The sequence below is a fragment of the Megascapheus bottae genome, chromosome 10 (assembly GCF_031878675.1).
Source record: "Megascapheus bottae isolate mThoBot1 chromosome 10, mThoBot2.hap1, whole genome shotgun sequence".
In the NCBI taxonomy this organism is placed as follows: Eukaryota; Metazoa; Chordata; class Mammalia; order Rodentia; family Geomyidae; genus Megascapheus; species Megascapheus bottae.
The window spans coordinates 13,971,589-13,995,352 of NC_143518.1; the positions used below are offsets into that span (position 1 = coordinate 13,971,589).

General features: G+C 34.3%; 1 protein-coding gene across 2 annotated transcripts in view; it reads left to right on the forward strand.

Moving 5' to 3' along the window:
* Brinp3 (BMP/retinoic acid inducible neural specific 3) overlaps positions 1-23,764 on the forward strand; it is a 357,146-nt gene that overhangs the window by 18,401 nt on the left and 314,981 nt on the right. For both annotated transcript variants that reach the window (XM_090340206.1, XM_090340205.1), the window contains exon 2: positions 2,268-2,553. In XM_090340206.1, the coding sequence (XP_090196332.1) occupies positions 2,318-2,553 (236 nt within the window). In that variant the 5' untranslated portion in view covers positions 2,268-2,317. The remainder of the gene's footprint in view (positions 1-2,267; positions 2,554-23,764) is intronic.

Genomic DNA, 23,764 nt, shown 5'->3' on the forward strand with positions numbered 1-23,764 from the left:
TCTGCAGAAAAATTTGATTTTTTATTTCCTTGATAATGCATAAAGACCTAACTGTTTACATTAGTTTTAATCAACACATATTCTAACATCTTGTATGGTACAGACCTCTAATACAACCTTTGTCATTGGCAAGTCTATTAGAAAATCATCTTTGATAGAAGAGTTGATATGGCTATTAAATCACCATACAAAAAACTAATTATGGTCAGTCAGTGATAATTTAAAAATTGCTATTTATATTACTGTGATTCACATGTGCAATTATCTCATTTTGTTCCCAAAAGGTAATTAAGTCTGTTTGTTAGTTAATTTTATGTCTAATGACAATTAATTCAGAGGATAATTGGAAAATAGGGTCCTTTTCTTATGAATTCTATCCTCTATTTCATAACTCTCAAAGAAAAATTTCTCAAAGACTACTCCAGAAGAACTTAAAGCTCTACACTATGTCTCTAATCCTAGACACAAAGAAAGCTGAATCTTGGAGGGTTATTATTTCAATCCAGCCTGTTCAATAAAGTCAGTGAGACATCATCTCCATTAATAAGAAAAATGACAACTGGAGACATGTCTCAAGTGGCTCTGAGTTAAAGCCCAGTTTACCAGCACAAAACAAACAAGCGAAAATATCCTAAATAATGGCTTTAAGTGGTCCAAATAATCTTAAATTTGATTATGATTGATGATAGTTCCACAGGATAAATTCATTTTTCAACAAAAAGGCAACACATACCCAAGTATCAGAAGCTGAAAAATATACATGAATGAACCTTATTAGTAATAAATTTATTTGTATTGCTTGTAGACCACCCTATACACATAATTTCTATTTTCCCATATAGTAATATATGTATGTAATGTATGTATATATGGATATATATCTGATGATGTTGTCTATCAGGAAAGGCAAAAGAAAAAAAAGGAAGACATTATGGAAATATGTTTAATATTCTTTAGCAGAGGTAGAAATTCCATGAGTTGATTCATGTAATAATGTTATATTCACATAGCTAATTGAAATTCAGAATCTCTCATCTCTTCCCCTATATTTCTATGCCTTTTTACAATAAATCACTCAAAAATGATTATCAGATATTTAGATTTCCTATGTTGCTTACAAAAATCACTACCGCCAGATCACCAAAGCAGGGTACTGTTTGTGAATCAAAGCACTTCTGTTTGACAGATAGGTCTTCTTTAGTTTTGTAGGGGGCAAAATGTTGAATCAGATGGTCTAGGTCACCTATTGTGTTTCTGTTTTGAGGTAGTACTCTATTTTATAATTGAAACATTATATAAAACCCTGAGTAACAAAAGTTGATCCTTCTATGGTTGGATTCGTCCTTGTATTGTTGGATACGTATGCTTATTGATGTCAAGACACATTGCGTTGCACCCTGGGATTACATGTTTAAGACTTAAGTTATTCATGGATACAATACAGTGCAAGCATTGTCAAAGTTACTGAATGAATTAGATCCATAAGTATGTACAAACATATGAATTGTGCATATCTAATTATTTTTATCTCATGAATAAGATAACACAGAAAAAAAAATTTAAGGCTCAAGAAATAATTACGATTTTATTTAAAAATAAACAGGACAGCAGTTTATCCTTAATATTTTGGGACTTGTACTCTTCATCTATTCTCCCACATTCTATTGTCATGCAATTTTATCTACTGTCCTACACTCATCCACATATCTATCTATATATGTCTATTGATCAATAAATTGATTGATCCATCATATATCACCATATATTCCTGAATATATGTGAACCAATATTTTATACTGAAGTTTCTTGAACTCATAAATAAATATCAAATGTTAACTACATTATGGAAAAGATACATGAATAGAAATATAAAATGCAAATTTAAGTATTTCCATTATTATAATGTCATGTCATAATTATTTCACCATGCTATTTTCATTCTACCCAATTTCTAAAAAATATATATATTTAATCAGAAAAAACAAATATTAATTGTATCTTTGGTTGGTCATTCCTTAGGTTGCAAGAATTCCTTAGATGATATGGTTTTTACATCCTGTAATGACCTGGTGACTTATTTTTATTACTGACTACAAATCACGAAAGATGTAGGTGCTGATGAAAATTCTTGTGTGTGGGTTCTGGTTCACTTTTGCAGTCATCTTATTTACATTAACTACTATAGATTGCATTAGCTACTTCAGGGCCTTAAATGGGAGAAATGGCTGCTCCAGGGACTAATGACTCGCCTGTGTGTTTTTGTCTAGGTGTTGAGGGAAAGCTAAGAGAATGAAGGCTCTACGTTCGCAGTGGAAGCATGATATGGCGGAGCAGAGCTGGTGTTGAATTGTTCTCTCTGATGGCTCTATGGGAGTGGATAGCACTGAGTCTTCATTGCTGGGTTTTAGCGGTTGCTGCTGTTTCGGACCAGCATGCCACAAGCCCCTTCGACTGGCTCCTCTCGGATAAGGGACCTTTTCATCGCTCACAGGAATACACAGATTTTGTGGATCGAAGCCGGCAGGGATTTAGCACGCGATACAAGATATACAGGTATGAAACCAAGGGAAAGTAATAACAAAATATATCATTCTTGAAGGTTTTGTTCTAATGAAGTCCTTTTTTTATTATTGTTGGGATTATGTATAGAGGGTCGTAGGTGTATAATTTCTCACACACTGATACCCCTTCTCATGTTTTGGTCCCCATTTCCCTCACCCCATCTCTTCCCAATCATCTTGTTTTCCTAAGAAAATATTTGGAAGGGTTATTATGGACTCTGCACTATTGTGATACTTCCTTCCTATTTAAAAATATTTATTGGAGTGAAAAATATACGTTGGTGACCACTTATGTATCACTCTTAGATACTATACTGCCTATAAGTAAGTACAGAATACAAGACTAAACTTCCCATTATGAGTAGCCAACAACTTTAAGTGAAAATTTCTCAAACTGCTTTTCCTCTTTAAGTTATACCTTACTATGTTACCTTTCTTTCACTAAATAGTATCCCTCCTTTCCTTCCTTCCTTCCTTCCTTCCTTCCTTCCTTCCTTCCTTCCTTCCTTCCTTCCTTCCTTCCCTTCCTCCTCCTGCTTTCTTTCTCCTTCCCCCCCTCCTTTTATTCCTCTTTCACTTCAATCCCCCCCTGTCTGTCTTTATCTCTTCCTTCTTTCTCTTTTAGTGTGGTGTAACTGGGACTTGAACTCAAGGTCCTAGCACTGCCTCTTAGCTCCTTTTCTCAAAAACTAGCACACTACCAGCTGAGCCATAGCTCCACTTCCTAATTCTTGCTGGTCAATTGGAGATAACACTTTCATGGATTTTTTTTTTTTTTCTGTTAGAGGTGACTTCAAACTGTTAACTTCAGATCTCAGAACCTTGAAAATAAAGTCCCATGTCATCTTTTTTAAACGGACAAGTAATATTTTATTGAGATATTGGAGAAAGCAATAATGGGATGAATTAAAATAATAGGACATGAGTTGAAAATATTTGTAAAGATAAAAGAAAACAGGAGTTAAGATGTATAAATTTAACTTTTGTTACTCCTTTATATTTGAAATATTAATAAAATCTATATATATGTGTATATATATGCATATGCAACTCATCTATTGAGTATAACAATGTCTGTTTGCTTCCCTGAAGCTCATTCAATATATTCATTCAAGGAGGAGTTTGCAAATGATTGCCTCAATGAACTAGATGGTATTGATTTGTACTGTAGATAATGGTTTATGTAAGGTTATCGCTGCAGATTATTTCTTAGTTTATGAAGAAGCAAATTTTTATTTTGTAGTTGTATGTTTGTGCAAGTTGGCGTCTTTGTACCCATTATTACATAAATGTTGGATTCTATATTTTGTGCTCACCAATAACACAGGTTATCGGTCTGTATGCACTATTCCCTAAAGCATTATGAAAAATTGTAAATCCTATAAGTAATCTATACTTACAGAAGAGATTAAGAGTTCTAAACAAATTCCACCATCACCAAATAATTACTGATTTGTTTTTGAAAGATAAAACTCTCCTTAGTCAGCAAAGCCAAAGCATTATTACATGTTTAAAAAGGAAAAAAAAAAGTATAGAATCTAATATTTAAATGGAACCCATCCACAGTAGGAATTTTAATGTTGTTTGAGTCAGTTTTCCCTTTCAGAATGAGTAAAGCTTCTTGAATATAAGATTGTCTGAATGTCTAGCAAGTTTGCTTTCTGCAAGGGTTTCATAAGTTTGTCAAACTGATACTAAAAATATGATTGCATAACATTCTGCCTTTCCAGCTAAAGTCCAAAGTGTTGTCTTATGTGTGGGATTGTTGCGGTATGGCTGCTGAGGCTGTCAGCTAACGTTGCTAAAGTGGTGTGACTTTGCTTTCCCAGTTAAAGAAAATGCATCTGTGAATCACACTGGTGAAACGTAATTAAAAAATTAAAAAACATAAAATAAAGGAAAGACAAAGACATCTCCCCCTTGGGGCATGAAGTGAAGGCCTTGTACTCTTACATAGATTCTTTTGTTTACAGCTTTCCCTGTAATAGCTGATCCAGACATCTGCCTTTTAACTTTAACTGATATATCAGAGATAAATATCTTGTAAATTTATCAGCTTGGGCTGACTTAGATCTGCTTGGGCTGGCTAAGATTATAGCTATGAGCTTCTGGTGACTAGAAAATGGGAATGTTTACAGATGGTTCCCAAAGTTTCTTATGTATCTTCAGTCATTATAGGATGCAATTCTCAAAGAACTTCATTAACTCTGAGCTCATAATTGCCATGTCTTTACCTTCGTAGCCTGAGGAAGCATGTTTGGATATGCAGAATATTTATGAGCAAAAGGTTGGATCATTCCTTATACCTTTGACCTGACTTATACATTTCTACAAACATTTTCAAAGACTTATAGTGATTCTGTGATCACTGATAGTTGCTATGAAATGTATAATATTTAATTAGAATTCCTTTAGAATTGGTAAAGTGATTTTATTTGTCCAGTGATCATTTTTAATAATTTCAGAGAATGCTATTTACCTATCAATATAATACAAAGGATCCATATGTTTACCCCTTGAAAATACACCTTATTTTTGAGAAGCTAGAGAGGGTCAAATCCAAGAATTATATTACCTTTCTGGAATTTGATTTTGTATTTGTCTTTCATTGAGATTCAAAATAATTAGAGAAAATTTCTTACAGACACAAACAGGAATCTATGAATATTTAAGATGCAGATAGGAAATTAACATTTTCTTATGCTTGTATACTTGTTTTATTATTTTGAGAGACTGTATAACATACTAATGTTATCAGTCTCATTCTACTATGGATTAGTATTACTTTCATCAACTGTGCAATATTATTGGGCATGCTTCCTGAAAAGCAAACATTGTACATGTAAAGTATGTTTAAGGATCATGGAATGATTACTGCCATCAAAGATTACTAGGATTGCAAGCAAAATAAAATTAAAATTGTTTATCTCTTTTCTAAAGATCTCCTTCTGTAACCTAAAATGTTTTGTTTTTAAAGCTATGTGTATATAATGGATTTTTATGTTATCCTCAAGAAATGCATGATGTCAAGGTTAATTAATTGGTAGATCTCTGAATTAGAGGATTTAAAATGTGAATGTTCTTCTCTTGCTATTTCCTCACATATTTAAATTTGGCTCTTTAGTGACTATTCCTTCCTATCTACAGATTGGCAAGAAAATCAAAGAAAAAAACATTTAAAGGGAAGCAAATGTTCTGGCTTCTCTAATGGGACGTTGGTTTCCGTTGACACAGAGAACAACTTATGCTACTTGAGATTCTTTTTTTTTTTTTTTTTTTTTTTTTTTTTTTTTGCCAATCCTGGGCTTGAGCTCAGGGCCTGAGCACTGTCCTTGGACTTTCTCAAGGCTTGAGCTCTACCACTTGAGCCTCAGCACCACTTGCAGCTTTTTTCTATGTATGTGGTACGGAGGAATCAAACCCGGGTCATCGTGCATGCTAGGCAAGCACTCTACCACTAGGCCAAACTCCCGGCCCGCTGCCTGAGATTCTTATCTCCACTTGCCCATCAAAAATGTCAGAAATGTTAGAATGGTAACCGTGAGCAAAACAAACAAACAAACAAACAAACAAGCCATAGGATCAAGGGAAAAAAAGTTTACTTTCCTTATGTTTTTACAAAAATGAATTAAAAATAAGTTTAGACTATTATTAAAAGCCTTACAAATTACTGGTGAATATAAAAAAGAAATTATCTAATGTTTAAATTTTCCTTCATGGAAAAAATGAATATAAGAAAGTAAATATTCTCTGTTGCAATAGGGAACATGAACAGGCTCATCTTATTTTTCTTATGTTTTCTTTCTTAGGGTAGTAAAGATAAATGTGATGCCTTATATGTACTAGATGTGAGCCACACCATAGCACGTTTTGTTGCTGTTCTTGTTGTTGTTGATTTTGTCTTTGACTAGGATCTCTCTAAATTTGTCCATGCTGAAATCTCATGATGTTTCTACCCCAGCTACTCATATCGCTTTCTGGACATGCATCTTGTAATAGTGTTACCTGAAACAATAAGTATATTTTACTCAAAAGGGAAATAGGCTAATTCTCATTAGCAACCTGCAATGCAGTCAGATTTTTAATAATACCATATCATGTAATATATCCTCTAGGACATTTCCTAAAATGATTTTCCCCAGGCAATACTGATTCACATCTTTAATTGTAGCTACTCAGGAGACTGAGACCTGAGGATCATGTTTAGAAGCCAACCTTGGCAGCAAAGTCCGTGAGACGCCTATCTCTAATCAATTTTGTCAAGCCAGAAGTGGAGCTGTGGCTTAAAGTGGTAGAGTGAAGCCTTGAACAAGAAAATAAAACCAAAACCAAAACCAAAACAAAACAAAACAGCTCAAGGAAAACATCTTGACACTGGGTTCAAGCCACCAAAACTCCCCAACCCCATTCCCAGCACACACACATACACACACACACACACACACACACACACCAGACCATAATCTTTATGTGAAAAAACATATAATACTTATTTGGTTTTTTTCGTGCTACTGTTGTTATTTTTTTGGGGGGCTGCCCTGGGGACCACATACTGACCCTGAACTTTTTAGTTCAAGGTTAGTACTATGTCACGTGAGCCATAGCTCCATTTATGGCATTTTGGTGGTTAACTGGCAATAAGAGTCTCAAGGACTTTCATGTTAGGTATGACTTCCATATCTCAGCCTCGGAGTACCTAGGATTATGAGTGGAAGCCACATGTACCCAGTAATAGTCCTGTGCATTATAAATTAAACAGACAAAAGAAGGCTAGGGCTGACAAGTGGTCATTTAAGCATAATAATTAGTGCCATCACACTAAATTTTCTACAATAATTGGTAATGTACTTCATAAAGCATCCGTTGAGTATTTATATGCTTCATTTTATTCTAATCTTCACAAAACTTCAACACATTTTATAAAATAAGTATATTTCTGTATTTTAGAATATTTTACAATCTTACCAAATAGCCTTAACTTGTATATTTTAAATATAGATTACTTAATCCAATGTGTATAAAGTTGTTTTTTCATTATGTCCTGAAATAATTTTACCAGTTCTACCACAATAACTTTCTGGTTCCTCTGAAACATAAATGCCATGAAGGAAGCACATATCTATATTTCTATATAAATAATTTATTTTGTATATTTAGTTTATTTTTGCCTTTATTTTTTTGTGGGATACCGGGCTTGAACTCTGGGCCTGGCCACTGACCCTGAGCTCTTCAGCTTAAAGTTACTTCCCTACCCCTTGAGCACACTGCTCCACTTCCTCTTTCAAGTGGTTAACTGAAAATCATTGTCTTTGGGTTTTTAGTACCCAAGCTGGCTTTGAAACTGGATCCTCAGATTTCAGCCTCTTGAGTTGCTAGGATTATAAGTGAGAGCCACTTCAACAAGCCATTTCTGCCGTTTGACTCTCCTTTATAGTCCTAGAGGATTCTCACTATTTTCTGCTTCTGTTATTTTACATTGAAGAGGTAACTTTGCAGTTGTTTTCTGAGATCCTATAAATATTTTCACCTACTAAATTATTCTAGGTAATTATTTTACAGAAAATGAATATGTCTATTTAAAGATAACAAACATAATAGATTATGTAAATAATGTATTTAGTACATATATAAGTAAATATATAGCAATAATACATTTGAATATATTTGCATAACTCTAGTAGCATATGTATTTTTAAAGTTAAGCCACATAATTAATTTCATGCTTTGCTTTTTAATCCTAATTGACAACTTGAGTACATGTATGAGTTCATATTTTAAATATTTTTGACATTGCATATGTCTTAGGCAAGTATAAAAATATTAATTCAAGAGTTTGGAGACAGTACTTCATGTTCAGAAGAATTAGTTCTAATGTAAATTGAATATAAACTCATGATTATAAGCAAGGCTTTATAAAAATTAGGGCTTCAAAACAATTTTAACTAAATATTTCATTTGCGTTTGCTGTTATTGAAATTAGACAATAAAACTGCTAGCTCATATATTTACCTATGAGGAATTAACAACTATATACTTTTGGAATTTAAATACTTTATTTTATTCTTCTCAAACTCAATATTCCTAGCACTCTAATTCTTCTAAGTCATGATTTCTGTAGCATTCTTCTAAGTAAATCTGCCAAAATTAGCAAGGTGCTGGAAGCTCATGCCTGCAATCCTAGCTACTAAGTAGGAAGATATATGAGAGTCCTGGGTCAAAAACAGTCCAGACAGGAAAGTCCTTGAGCTTCTTATCTCCAATTATCAACCACGAAAAATATGTAAGCGGCACTGAGGCTCAAAGTGATAGTGTCCTAGACTTGAGCAAAGGAAATCAAGACCCAGACCCTGAGTTCAACTCCCATTACTTGCTCCTCCACGAAAACAAATAAACAAAAACAAAAAACAAAATTGCTGAAATTGATCTTTCTGATCAATATTGTGGGCTGTCCAATTGTCTGATTTTATTTCCAATTTTCCAAAATTCAAAGTTTAAAACTAGTAGAAAAAAATGAATATTCCTTCTAGGATTTCCTTGGTGTGTGTGTGTGTGTGTGTGTGTGTGTGTGTGTGTGTGTGTGTGTGAATGTGTGTGTGTGTGTTTGTGTCTGTATGTGTGTTTCAGTAGAAGCTGAATGAACAAATTTATATTATCTTCATTGTATGTAGAAGAAGATCAAGAAATTAGGTTTAGTATGTCTGTTTTGACCTTTACTTAAAATAACTAAAGAAACATTTCTATATAATTCCAACATTACAAACTCCAGTTATTAAATGTAGACTTAAAATCTAGGTTAGTATATTAAATCATTTATTTAATGAATACAATTGGGTAATAATAGAAATTTTCATGGTATCATTTAAATTTTGCATTCCAAAATTAAAAATAGAATTTATACTTACTTATTTTCAACTTACCATAGATTTTACCTCTTCACTGTCTGTAAATAGATCACTCTTTTTATATAGAATCTTCCTAATTTTTATCTTAATTTTCTCATGAGAAAAATAAAGGATTCAATAAGAATCCTTGTTTACTGAACCACTATTCACAATATTTAAACTATATAATCAGACGAGGTGACCCTGAACTGATTAAAAGGCACAAAGAGTAATCCAAACACAATGAAATATTTCCATAAAAAATAAAACTTTTTTTTAAATCTGAAAATGAAGTTAGATTGGCAATCATCCTATTAACAAAGATGTATTCAGAAAGACAACTAATGACTGTTTTCTTTCATTTGTAAATTTAAAACATAGATATAGACCTGTGTACATATACATGCATATTTACATACACCTATGCACATTTATTTGTATATAGAAATATACATATACATGACTATACATATATACATGTATGATGTATGTAGACATATATCTTCATGTATGATTATATGCACTTATGTTAGATTTATTGCATGAGTTTATTTGAGCGACTGTTTGGTGGATGTTGGGGAGGAGAGGGAAACCAGGATGAATATGAACAAGATGTAAAAATATTGTCTATTTATAAAGATACCCACTAAAACTTACTGGAGAGATGTTTGGGGAATAGAAAGAGAAAGAAGTGGAAGTTAATCTGATCAATTATAATATATGCTAGCAACAAAAGTCATATTTATAAAATCTTCATGAGCCTGTAAAAATTGAGTGAAATTCATCAATTGGAGCATTTTTTTACCTGTCCTGGGTTTGAACGCAGGGCCTGAGCACTGTCCTTGGAATTTCTCAAAGCTAGAGCTCTATTACTTAAGCCTCAGCACCATTTCTGGATTTTTTTCTATGTATGTGTGTTGGGGCCTAGCCTCCATCTCTGAGGCCTGATTCTGGCTCAGCTGCAATTAAAGGGCTTTGACCAGGCATTCGGTCTTTTGCATACCTCTCTTAAGGCATCTCTGTGTACCTGACTCGATTGAACCCCCCGCAGTTTCGCGGGTCTCGGCAGCAGCTCAAGTCTCACGCGCTTTCCTGCACCTGTCCTGCCCAGTACCTGAAAGCCCCACCCAGACCCTTAGTGGTAGCACAGAGGCCCTCTTCCTATTGGCTAGCTTCCCAGTGCCCACCTTCTCCTACCCTAACAGTATATAACTAATTGTCTGACGCAATAAAGTGAAGAGAGCATCAGAGAGCATCAGAGATCAGCAGAGATCAGCAGAGAGATCTGATGCGCTTTCATGGTTAACACTGCTTCTGACTCAGCTTGGTTCTTTCTTCCCCGGTGATTGGGGGAGGGCTGGGTCTTTGACACTTACCATCTCGCTCAGCTCCCGGGGGACTACAGGCTGGCCCTGCGTGTCCCTCCCCGTTCCGGTGTTGCTGCCCCGGAGAGGAGAGGAGCACCATATGTGATACCGAGGAATCAAACCTGGGTCTTGGTTGGTGCATGCTAGGCAAGCACCCTATCACTAGGCCAAACTCCCTGTCCCAAATTGGAGCATTTATGCTTAAAATTTTCCTATAGTATTGAGTTGCATAGAATATTTAGATACACCATGAATGTTGACAATATATAGAATGCTCAGTGACTGTTGTAGTAATTAAAAACAGAAAGGTGATGTATTTAGCATAAAATTTTTCAGTATATTTATTCAAATATCCTAATAAATCAGTATAATATGAAATGTGTACTACCTATTGTAGCAACAAGCTTAGAAAAATGTCAATAAAAACTGGGCTCTGTGGCTTATGCCTCTATTGCTAGCTACTCAGGAGACTGGGATCCGAGGATCAAAGTTCAAAACCAGCCAGAGCACTAAATTCAATGAGACTCTTCTCTCCAATTAATCACCAGAAAACTGTAAGTGGTATTGTAGCTCAAGGAATAGAGTGGTAATCTTGAGCTGAAGAGATCAGGTACAGCACCCAGGACTAGAGTCCAATCCCCATGACCAACCAAAAATAACAACAACAACAGCAACAACAACAACAACAACAACAACAATAATAATAATAATAAAGAAGCATTTCAACAATCCTATTGGCTTAAATATAAAAGGTAATAAAATAAAATAAATACAATTGTGAAAAAACTTATTTCTTATTGAAAAAATATTATTCTTTTATGAAGGGATCATATTTAAAAGCAGTTTATGTGCCATTTATGTTTATTTATCATTAAAATACAGATACTTCAGTACCAACATGTGTTGTATATGGATTAGCTTTTGTGAGGCTCCCTTATTTTCTTTATCTAATTTTAAAATTTCTCTTTCTGCACATAGGTACAGTTTTCTGTTTCACTTTGAAATGGTTCTGAAATAGGAGGAGATTACAACAAAGGCTTAGCCATTAGTTTATTCATCTTTAATCAAACAGACAGATTCCTGGCTGTTCACTTAAATAGATATTAGCAGCTAACTAATTAAACTGCTTCTCCTGTCAGCTTGAAATTTGCAAATAGTTAAAATATTAGCAAAGGTCTTGCTTTGTCTGGCATTGTGTTATATCTTTCTAAAATGCACTAGCAATTATTATCCTAAAACTAACAAAATTAGATTTAAATAAACATAATTAAAATTTACAAACATTTTCGTTAAAATATAACATTTCAAAGATTAACCCATATTGGGAACAATGTTAAATTCAACATTCCTAAGAAACATTTTCATCCTCGATTTTATTATTAAAAAATCACAAAGAGGAAAACAATGTGTGAGAAGTAATACACCTATATCTGGAAAATGTAATTGTAACCCCTCTATACATTACCCGGATTATACAAAATTAAATTAAATTTAAAGAAAGAAAAAAGGAAAAATTTTGGACATGATATTAATGATGAGAATGACAATAAAAAAAATCACAGAGGGATTTGCACACACAAACCACTTCGCATTATCCCTTTACTAGTGAGAGTCTGGTTTTTCTACATGAAATCAGTGTTCGCAAAGATTGAAATTATCTTTTAACTTTTATTTTTGAACTTATATTCTTTAATTCTTTAATATTATCAAATTCTCATTCATAGTATCAGTGTCAAACTGTATGTAAACACTTTTATCACATTTCAAATATCTCCAAACTCATCTTAGACCAAGATAACCGAGTTCATGTATGAAAATATCTGATCATCACTGATAGCTTTCTTATGAAGAGGCTGAATGTGGACATTTACAACTTCTGACAACTTTCTTGATTCTACCCTCTTGTTCTTCATTGAAATGCCTAGAGAATTCAAGTTTGCACTAATCTTCTGCTACATAGAAACACTATTTTGATTCTGCTCATAGATTTTTCTATCTATAGATTCACTATCTACCACTTAGAGAATTTTATGTTTCCATGATTAATTTGGAATAATATAAAACATATATGGGTTGATTCCATATCTTGACAGTAGTAAATAATTCTGTAATGACCATGGTTATGTTGGTAGGTGTAGTGTGTCCTGGTTTATGGTCAATTGGATAAATGCCCAGAAGTGGAATTTCTGGAAAGTTCTGTTTTTTGAGAAACCTTCATACTGCTTTCAGACTGCTTGAACATATTTACATTCTCAGCAACAATGTAGTAGTGTTCCTTTTGGGCCACATCCCCTCCAGCATCTATTGTTGTTAGTTTTCTTGATGATGAGCATTCTACCTGAGGTGAGGTGGAACCTCACTTGTTTTGATTTGCATTTCCTTCATGGCCAAGATGTTGAACATTTCTTCATGTGCCTATTGGACATTTTTCTGAGAAGTTTCTATGTCAATTGGTTTATTGTTTCAAAGAGGATTTGTTTTGGGAAATTTAATTTTTGAGCTTTAAATATGTTTTAGATATGAGGCCTTGTCTGATGCATAGCTAGTAAAAATCTCTCATTCTTGCACTTTCTGTTTATCAAGTGAGCTGTATCCGTTGCCATGCAGAAACTATTCAGTTTGATGCAGTACCATTTAGCCAGTGTTTCTTTGGTTTGTTGTGATTCTGGATCTTAGGAAGTTTTGACTCATGCCAAGGAGTTTCCCTTAACTCTTCCTGTAATATTGTCATGATATTTAACCTGACATTGAGGTCGTTGATGTATTTAAAATTGACTTGGGTGCAATGTGATAAACAATGCTCTAACTTTAGTTTTTTGCACATGTATAACTAATTCTGACAGCACCATTTGTGAAAGAGGCTGTCTTCCGTCCTGGGTTTTTGGCTCTCTTATCAAATATTATGTGGCTGTATATCAGATAGTTCATTTCTGTGTCTTTTATTGCACTTCCTTGGTCTTTGGGCTTATTCATGTGCAAGTTTGAAGCTGATTTTATTACTATGGCTTTGAAGTTTAGTTTTAGTATTTATATTTCTCCTGTATTATTTTTCTGGCTAAGGATTATTTATTGTTTTTGCTATTCAGGGTCTTCCAGTACTCCAGAGAAATTGTAAGATTGTTTCTTCAATGTCTTTGAAGATTTTTTTTTTCATTTTGATAGGAATTTCCTTACATTTGTAGATAGCTTTGGGCAGTATTGCCTTTTTTTGTTATTGTTGTTGGTCATAGGACTTAAACTCTGGGGCTGGGCGTTTTCCTGAGCTATTCAGCTCAAGGCTACCAAACTACTCCTTGAGCACAGAGTTACTTCCATTTTCCTGGTGGTTATTTGGAGATAAGAGTCTCACAGCCTTTAGTGCCCAGGCTGGCTTTGAACTTCGACCCTCAGATCTCAGCCTCTTGAGTAGCTAGGATTACACGCGTGAGCCACGGCACAGGCAGTAGTGCCATTTTTTTCCATATATTTTTTTTATTGTAATTAATACAAGGGTTACATTACATTCGCCAGATGGAAGGTGCATTACTTCACATACATTGATACCCTTTCTCATGTCTTGGTCCAAATTTCCCTCCCCCCACCCTTATATTGTTTCCCCCCCTTTCCTATCCAATTTCAAATAACCAAATACGCATATTTCCAATATATCAGATAACAAAGCGAAATACTGTAACAATATGAGATAACCAAGGGACAGCAAAAGACATGAGAGATAACATAGTACATTAAGGACAACAGTCACTCATTACATGGCTTTTGTTTCTATATCCTAGAGGTCCTTTCATTTAATGTCATATTGTATGGCCTTATGGATCTAGGTTTTGCTCTATTGCAAATCTCTGCTATGAGAGCCCAAGGTTTCTACTGACTACGGCAAACGAGGGAAACCATTGAGACTATGTTCCTTTGAGTCTGGCTTACTTTACTTAATATGATTTTTTTCTAAATCTTTCCATTTCCTAACAAATGGGACCATGTCGTTTTTTTCTGACAGCAGCATAGAATTCCATTGTGTATAAATACCACATCTTGTTGATCCACTTATCAACTGAGGGACATCTGGGTTGGTTCCATATCTTTGCTATCATAAATAGTGCTGCAATGAACACCGCTGTGCTAGTGACTTTCATATGTCCTTGTTTCTGGATGATTGGGTAAATGCCAAGTAGTGGAATTGCTGTAACCCAGTCCTAGGCTTGGGCTCAGAACCTGAGCACTGTCCTTGGACTTTCTCAAGTCTAGCACTCTACCACTTGAGCCTCATCACCACTTCTGATTTTTTTTTACTATGTATGTGGTACCGAGGAATTGAACCCCCGTCCTCGTGCATGCTAGGCAAGCACTCCACCACTAGGCCAAACTCCAGGCCCAGTATTGCCATTTTTATAATGTTATTCCTGCCCGGGTTTGGAAATCATGGCCTAGGTATTATCCATGACTTATTTTGCTCAGTTACCCACTCTCCCACTTGAGAAACAGCTTCACTTCTAGCTTTTTTTGTTTTTCTTTTTGGTAGTGGTCAATTGAAGATAAGTGTTGAATAGACTTTCCTGTGCAGGCTGGCTACCAACTGCAATTCACAAATCTCTTGAGTAGCTAGGATTACAAATATGAGCCAATGGCACCCAGCAAAATATTTTTTTCAGCTTTCCTATTCGTGCTTTCATTTTATCAATTTATCTTCTTTTACTTCTAGCCTTACTACTATTGTAAAATTAGAGCAGCATATAGTTTTCAAAGCAATTTAGAATAGATCAGATGTTTCTATAACAGTAAAGAATAATGCAGATACAGTATAGATTCTAAATTTTCAGTTCATCAAGGTTTCACTTTATTTTTCGTTTGATTGTAATTTGAGAAATCTATGTAAATAATACTTACCTAAATCCCTCCTAATAATTAAGCGCTTACATTTGCAATAGTAACCCTGATACAATTGATGGATATTTGAATTCTTTTTAAAAGGGTAGAAATGGTGGAATAAAACTAAATAGAAAGTTAACAAAAAATCTGCAGAGCAATTAAATGTGATCATCAAATCTAAGCAATTCGATTTTTTACAACCCCAATCAATGAAGTGATTAAATTTTCCCATTGGCACTTGGCTAGGTTTCTGTTGCTACTCATTCGTTATTCATTGTGTAACTGCCTCACCAGCCACATAAAGGAATGTTAGGTCATTTTTTTTTGTTGTTGTTCTAATGACTCCACACCTTTTGTTTGGCTTCCAATGGAGAGTGTGGAAGACAATTCATTACCACAACAAGGTCTTAGTGATGTCATCACTGACCATCTTTTCTACCATTTCCTATTCTCTAGCTTGCAAGAATTCTTTATTTTTCTTATGATCATACAAAAAGTTCTGTCATTTCAGAGCTTTTGCATTTGTACTTGTATTCCTTCTGTCCTCTAGGCTCCCCATTCCTTTTTTTTTTATTAAAGAATTTATTAACATTGATTTTTACATCATATTTCAAATGACAAGTTTAACAAACAAGTGTTCAAGAAGGGAATCTCTATATACAATCACTGGCACTTAGTTTTTAGAACTTACTCAAAATTCCCCATTGCTTTTTGTAGCTGACTGGCTTATCTTTCTTGGTAATCTTTAAACTGAAGCATCTTTACTATATGCAAGGTATTGTACTTTAAACAGTTTGGTAGTCCACAGTTCCTCTTTTTGATAAATTTTATTTTATTATTACTTCAGGTTTATAAAATAGATCATATAAGTGTGAATTTGTTTTTAAACTAGAAATCATCATAAACTATATCTACAATTTTTTAAACACAGCAAATAATCTTTTCACACCATTCCATGTGCAAGATATGACCATTATCTAAGGTTCTGGGAAGTTATTGATAAGCTATGGCAGATTTGTTTTGTTCCTATGTACTCATGACAAATTTAGAAATTTTAAAAGATGGAACAAAGCAGATTTTAAGAGTGAAACCCTAAGACAGATGATAAACTCTAGGCCTATGTCAATGGAAACTTTAACTCAATTGTACATTTCAATAGGACCAGAACTGCAAACAAACACAGAGTACTTATTTAGAAAATATAAGGCCAGGGCTGGGAATATGGCTTAGTGGTTGAGTGCTTGCCCAGTGTGCATGAAGTCCTAGGTACAACTCCTCAGTTCTAAATAAAGAGAAAATGCCGGAAATGGTGCTGTGGCTTAAGAGGTAGTGCTAGCCTTGAGCATAGTTAGGTCAGGGACAGTGCCCAGGCCCTGAGTAAGCCCCAGGACTCGAAAAAGGAAGAACAATAAGAATGAGGAGGAGGAGGGGGGGGACGAGGAGGAGGAGGAGGAAAGAAAGAAAGAAAGAAAAAAAAGGAAAAAAAGAAAGAAAGGGATTTGCAATAGAGCAAAACCTTGATACATAAGGCCATATAGCATGAAGCTAATTGAAATGACCCCTAGGATATTGAAACAAAAGCCATATAATGAATGATTGTTGTCCTTAATGTACTATGTTATCTCTTATCTCTTTTGCTGTCCCTTGGTTATCTCATATTGTTACAGTATCTCATTTTGTTATCTGATATATTGGATATATTTGTATTTGGTTATTTGAAATTGTATAGGGATGGGGGGAAAACCAAGATGGGGGGATGGGTAATGGGGACCAAGACATGTGAAAGGGTATCAATGTATGTGAATTAATGCACCTTCTATCTGGAAAATATCATGTAACCCTTTTATTAATTACAATAAAAATATTTTAAAAAAAGAAGAAAAAAATAAACTCACTTTAGGATCAGACCTTCAAGTAACTACCTCATAAAATATCAGACCAACCATTTCAGAAGGGATGATATGTATGCATATACATGATATTCAGTGAAATAAAAAATATTTCATGCACTTAAAAAAAAGAAAGAAAGGAGGGAAAGAGGGAAGGAAGGAAGGAAGGATGGAAGGAAGGAAGGAAGGAAGGAAAGAAGAAAGGAAGAAAGAAAGAAAGAAAGAAAGAGAGAAAGAGAGAAAGAGAGAAAGAAAAGAAAGAAAGCCAACACCAAAGGCTAAATTTGGAAAAACAAACTATAGATATTCAAGCAATCATGTAGTCATGACAGCTCTTGAAAATGAGTTTGGGGTGGAAGTTTTTCAAAGCTTAACAACTTAAAATGGTCTTCATTTCTTCAGTGTGTGTGTGTGTGTGTGTGTGTGTGTGTGTGTGTGTGTGTGCGTGAGAGAGAGAGAGAGACAGAGAGAGACAGAGAGAGAGACAGAGAGAGAGACAGAGAGAGACAGAGAGAGACAGAGAGACACAGAGAGAGGAGGGGAGAGAGAGGAGGGGAGAGAGAGCAGAGACAGAGAGAGAGACAGAGAGAGAGACAGACAGACAGACAGACAGACAGACAGAGAGAGGGAGAGGAGAGCAAGGCTGAATATCACAAATTTTGAATTATCCAAAAGGGTGGATTTCAGGCACAGTAGTATAGGAAATACTGCCTATATCATGTCATTGATGACATGTTAATGTTCCTGAGAGCATCTTATTATTACAAAATGAGCAATTAAAACTTATTTCCAGATTCTGAAAAAAGGAAAATAAAATTTCAATCCCTAAACTCTTTATTTTCCATTGCAGAACTTGAAAATGATAGAGAAAATGCCTTCTATGGCTGCAGTGGATTATCTTAGTAGACTGTAGCTCAATGAGACATTATACTATTAGGGTTAATGTTTTTGTGGACAAACATCTGAAAGGTTATCATCTGAAGAGGACCAAGAGTTTTGGATAATACAATGCATCATTAATTTGATTTTTGATCAGTTGTACAGTGTGATTGAACTGATTCCTTTTATAGACTGACTCGAATAGTGAAAACAACAGCTGAATTTCTTATTCCATAAAGAGTAAATGTGATTGCTGGTCAAAACTTCCTTGTTTCCTAGTGATATAAAATGATAGTCATTGCTGTTTTTCAGTCTGATGATCTTTAAATGTCATGGAGTTGAAATTTTTTCCTGTATAAAAGTAATGATGCAAGCTTTTGACAGTAGACATTCACATTTAATGCTACAATTTGCCAGGCACTGGTAGTTCATGCCTGAAATCCTACTACTCGGGAATCTGAGATCTGAGAGATGGTGGTTCAAAGCCATGCCCCTGCAGGAAAGTGCATGATCTTTTTTTCTCCCAATTTATCAGCTCAAGGCAAAACATACTGGCTCAAGTGGTAAAGTTCTAGCCTTGAGCACAAAGCTCAGGAATAGCTCTCAGGCAATATGTTTAAGCCTTAAGATCAATGCAGAAAGAAAAGAAATACTGACATATCAGTATACAATTTAGCAATATTGTTCAGACCTAATTTCTGTGCTTTGGTCTTACAGTCTCCCAAAGTGGGACATTTGATCTTTATTATCTTGCCTAAGCACATTCATCCTTGTATAAATTTTACCTTATTGCAGAGAAGTATAATGATTGTATAATGATTGTCAAACATTGTATGGCCTAGAGGTAAGAGTGTTTACATAACATGTAGGATGCCCTGGATTTGATTCCTTATTACCCCATACACAGAAAAAGCTGGAAGTGGTGGTATGGCTCAAGTGAAAGGACTGGCAAAAAATAAATTAAAAATACATGCATAACTAAAATTAAGTATCAAAACTTTTGATAACTAATCGAGGTCATAGTAACAAGCAGAGAATATATTTATTATAAACTGAAACAATGCAAAAAATAAATTCAATGAAAACCTGGCCTCTGACTTTAACATGATAATTTGGTATCTCATCCCATCATCCTTGAATCAAACTTCTGTATTTAATTCTCTGATGGTGTAGTGATCAAACCCAATGAACTTTTAAAAATTCAATTGACAATATGAGAGCAGCCGAGTAACATCTGTATTAAACCCTGACTTGCAGTCTTGTCATTTCATCTATAACGTGCAGTAAATTATTTAATCTTTCTCAACTGTATCATCTCTTTGTAAATGGTGATAATAATAGGAAGCTTAGAGATTTTGCTATGAAAATTCAACTAAATAATTTCTGTCAAGAAACCACTTAGTATAGGTTTTAGTGAAAAGTATCTTAAATTATAAATTGATTACTACTGACAATCTGTCAATATATTATGCTGCTCTTAACCACACCTTCATGTACCTCAGTGTATTTTTCTTTTTGTCTAACTTTTTTCTACTCTTTAATTTTTCAGCTTTTTAATGAAGGCCCTCTTATTTTGGAGATGCTCTGAAATGAATGTTTCATAATCACAAGTGTCATGTGCCCACAAAGAATAAAACTTTGACATTTCTCCTCTAAAGGTGTTAATTACATCAAAAATTTTGTTTGTAATAGCTAATATAGTGTAGGAGAGGGTTTTTTTTTGGCTACAGTGACAACCAAACTTAAAGTTGAGGGAATTGGCAGCAGTAAAAAAATATATATATATTGAAGTGGTTGAATTATCTCTTCTGAAGTCATGTACTAGCTGTGCACTCACACATTTAGTCCTAACTTCTTGGGGTGTTAACATATGAGGGTCTTGATCAATGGCATCCCTGGCAGTAAAGTCCATTAGACTCTTATTCCCAGTTCACCAATTTAGACCTGGAAGTGGAGTGATAGCTAGTGGGATCACAACTGGGAATGGGGTTCAAACTCTACGACTGATAAAAAAAAAAAGAAAATCAGTTTTTTGAGGAAGATACAATAGATAAGCTGTATGGAACATTAAATAAAGCACATATATATATGTAGCTACATGAAAATTTGCATAAATATATTTACTAAATTGCCTCCTACAAGCTTTTGCTGATATGGACAATAATCATATTATAATTGCATGTTTTATTTTTAAGTATCTAGATAAACTGGAATAAGGATCAATAGAAAAATAGGCATTGATCTTAATGCACTATACTCAAAGGAAAATCGAGTAATTCTTTTTTTTTTTTGCCAGTCCTGGGCTTGAGCTCAGGGCCTGAGCAATATCCTTGGACTTTCTCAAGGCTAGAGCTCTACCACTCGAGCCTCAGCACCACTTCCAGCTTTTTTCTATGTATGTGGTACCAAGGAATCGAACCCGGGTCTTCATGCATGCTAGACAAGCACTTTAACCACTAGGCCAAACTCCCGGCCCTCGAGTAATTCTTTTCACTAATATCCCTCTAACTTTTCACGTTGACTATTAATGAAATGGGACAATTGAGTTTATTACATACTAATGATGTGGTCATAGTTATCTGTATTTCTATTCACCTCTCACTTCCTGTCATTATACAAAAACACTACATATCAGAGCCTTTACATATATATTCTCTTTTCTCTGGGTTGTCTCTTACTTGTCAAGGCAACTTGCATAGCTCTTCTTGAGCAGCCTTTGCAATGAATATCTCTTCACAGTAGGTGACTGACTTTATGGAAGCAAACTCATGTTTGCTTTCAATTTTTGTAACAACCTTCCATGACTCATTATCATTTATAGAAGAAATATCAATGGCTTTATCCCTCCATGACATAGTAGATTATGTAATTATGTTAGTAGTAATTCATGTTTGTATGAAATCTCCATCATTGGCAAATATTCTTTTCTGTTTTTCACTTTATTTAAGACAAAAATGAAATTTTCTATGTGTCCCATACTACTGGATTTTGAGTGAATAGATACTTGCAAAGGAGCAAATATTATATCAAATAATATATTTGTTATTTTATGCTTCATTTGTTTTTATCTTAGAAGGATGTTTGAGAAGAGAGTTTGAGTAGATTTTGGTGATCTGACTGAAAGTCTGAGATATTTGATGTTATGTGTATTGGATAACGCCCAATGGTAGCATTTCCAGGTCTTCATTAGTTCTATGATTAATTTATTGATGCTTTTTCCAACTGTGTTATATAATCATTGCAAAATTTTTCATGCATTGTAAGCATGAACTAACCTCTTGAATTAAAATGTCTTTATAAAGACTTACATTAAATAAAATATAATTTTAAAAAATTAATTATGAAAATATACACAAAATAAAATCCAATAAGATATAAAAAATGTAACAAGGATCCAAGGTAATGATGTAAGCTATGGGTTAAAATGTTTTATTTGGAAGCAGAGGTGTGGTCAAGAAATAGAATATTAGCCTGTAACAGAAAGCTTAGGGACATTTCTCAGACCCTGATTTCAAGCTCCATAAGCAACAAAACAAACAAACAAACAAATATTTTTTTCCTTTGCAAAATAGTGGCATTTATATTAGAAGTAAAATCAGAACAATGAAAGTTCTATCATGATTTATAGGAAAAATAAGTAATAAAATTTAACATAGTAAATCAAAGAAGGAAAATTAGGGATAAGATTTTTTCTAGAGAAATGCTTGTGAATAATGTAACCCTTTTATTAATTACAATAAAAATATATGAAACAAAAGTCATATAACAAATGATTGTTGTCCTTAATGTACTATGTTGTCTCTCATCTCCTTTGCTGTCCCTTGGTTATCTCATATTGTTATAGTATCTCACTTTGTTATCTGATATATTGAATTTATTTGTATTTGGTTATTTGAAATTTGATAGGGAAGGGGGGAAAACCAATATGGGTGGGGGGTGTAGGGGGGAGGGTAATGGGTACCAAGACATGTGAAAGGGTATCAATGTATATGAATTAATGCACCTTCCATCTGGCAAATATCATGTAACCCTTTTACTAATTACAATAAAAAATGTTAAAAAATATATGAAAAAAATTTAAAAAGTAGATATTGACCATTTATCTTTTTGTGTTGTTGTTGGTCCTGGGGCTTGAACTCTGGGCCTGGGTGCTAACCCTGAGCTATTCAGCTCAAGGCTACCACCCTATTCCTGAGCCACAGCCCCACTTCCTATTTTCTAATGATTAATTGGAGAAAGGAGTCTTATCTTCTTTAGTGCCTGGACTGGCTTTGAACCAAGACCCTCAGATCTCAGCCTCCTGAATAGCTAGGATTATAGGCATGAGCCACAGCATCCAGCTTTTGACCATTTATCTTTCTTTCATATATTTTTATTGTAATTAATAGGAGGGTTACATTATATTCGCCAGATAGAAGGTGCATTACTTCACATACATTGATACCCTTTCTCTTGTCTTGGTCCCCATTTCCCTCCGTCCCACCCCCACCCCTCATCTAGTTTTTCACCTTTCGCTATCCAATTTCAAATAACCAAATACACATATATCCAATATATCAGATAACAAAGTGAAATACTGTAACAATATGAGATACCAAGGGAGAGCAAATGTGATGAGAGATAACATAGTACTTTAAGGACAACAGTCACTCAATATATGGCTTTTGTTTCCTTATCCTGGAGTTCCTTACATTTAGTGTCGTACTATTTGGCCTAATGTCTCTAGATTTTGTTCTATTGTAAATCTCTGCTAGAAGAGCCCAAGGTTTCTACTGATTATGACAAACGAAGGAGACTATTGGGCCTATGTTCCTTTCAGTCTGGCTTACTTCACTTAATATGATTTTATCTAAGTCTTTCCATTTCCTTACAAATGGGGTGATGTCGTTCTTTCTGACAACAGCGTAGAATTCCATTGTGTATAAATACCACATCTTGTTGATCCACTCATCAACTGAGGGACATCTGGGTTGGTTTCATATCTTTGCTATGCTAAATAGTGATGCAATGAACATCATTGTGCTAGTGGATTTAGTATATCCTTGTTTCTGGACAATTGGGTAAATGTGGACCATTTATTTTATGTGACTATTAAAATATGACATCTACATACAGAATACAGAATTAATACATACATGAATATAGAAGTATATTTTTAATATTTGATTAGTCAAGCTTTGGTATAATAAACTTTATGAAACAAGACGGCAAGTAGACCAAAGGCACTTGTATTATCCACATTCAGATTCAGGAAAGAGATTAATGGTGAAATAAGTACATACCCCATATAATGATTGGGCATAGGCCAGGAAATAGAGGAATTA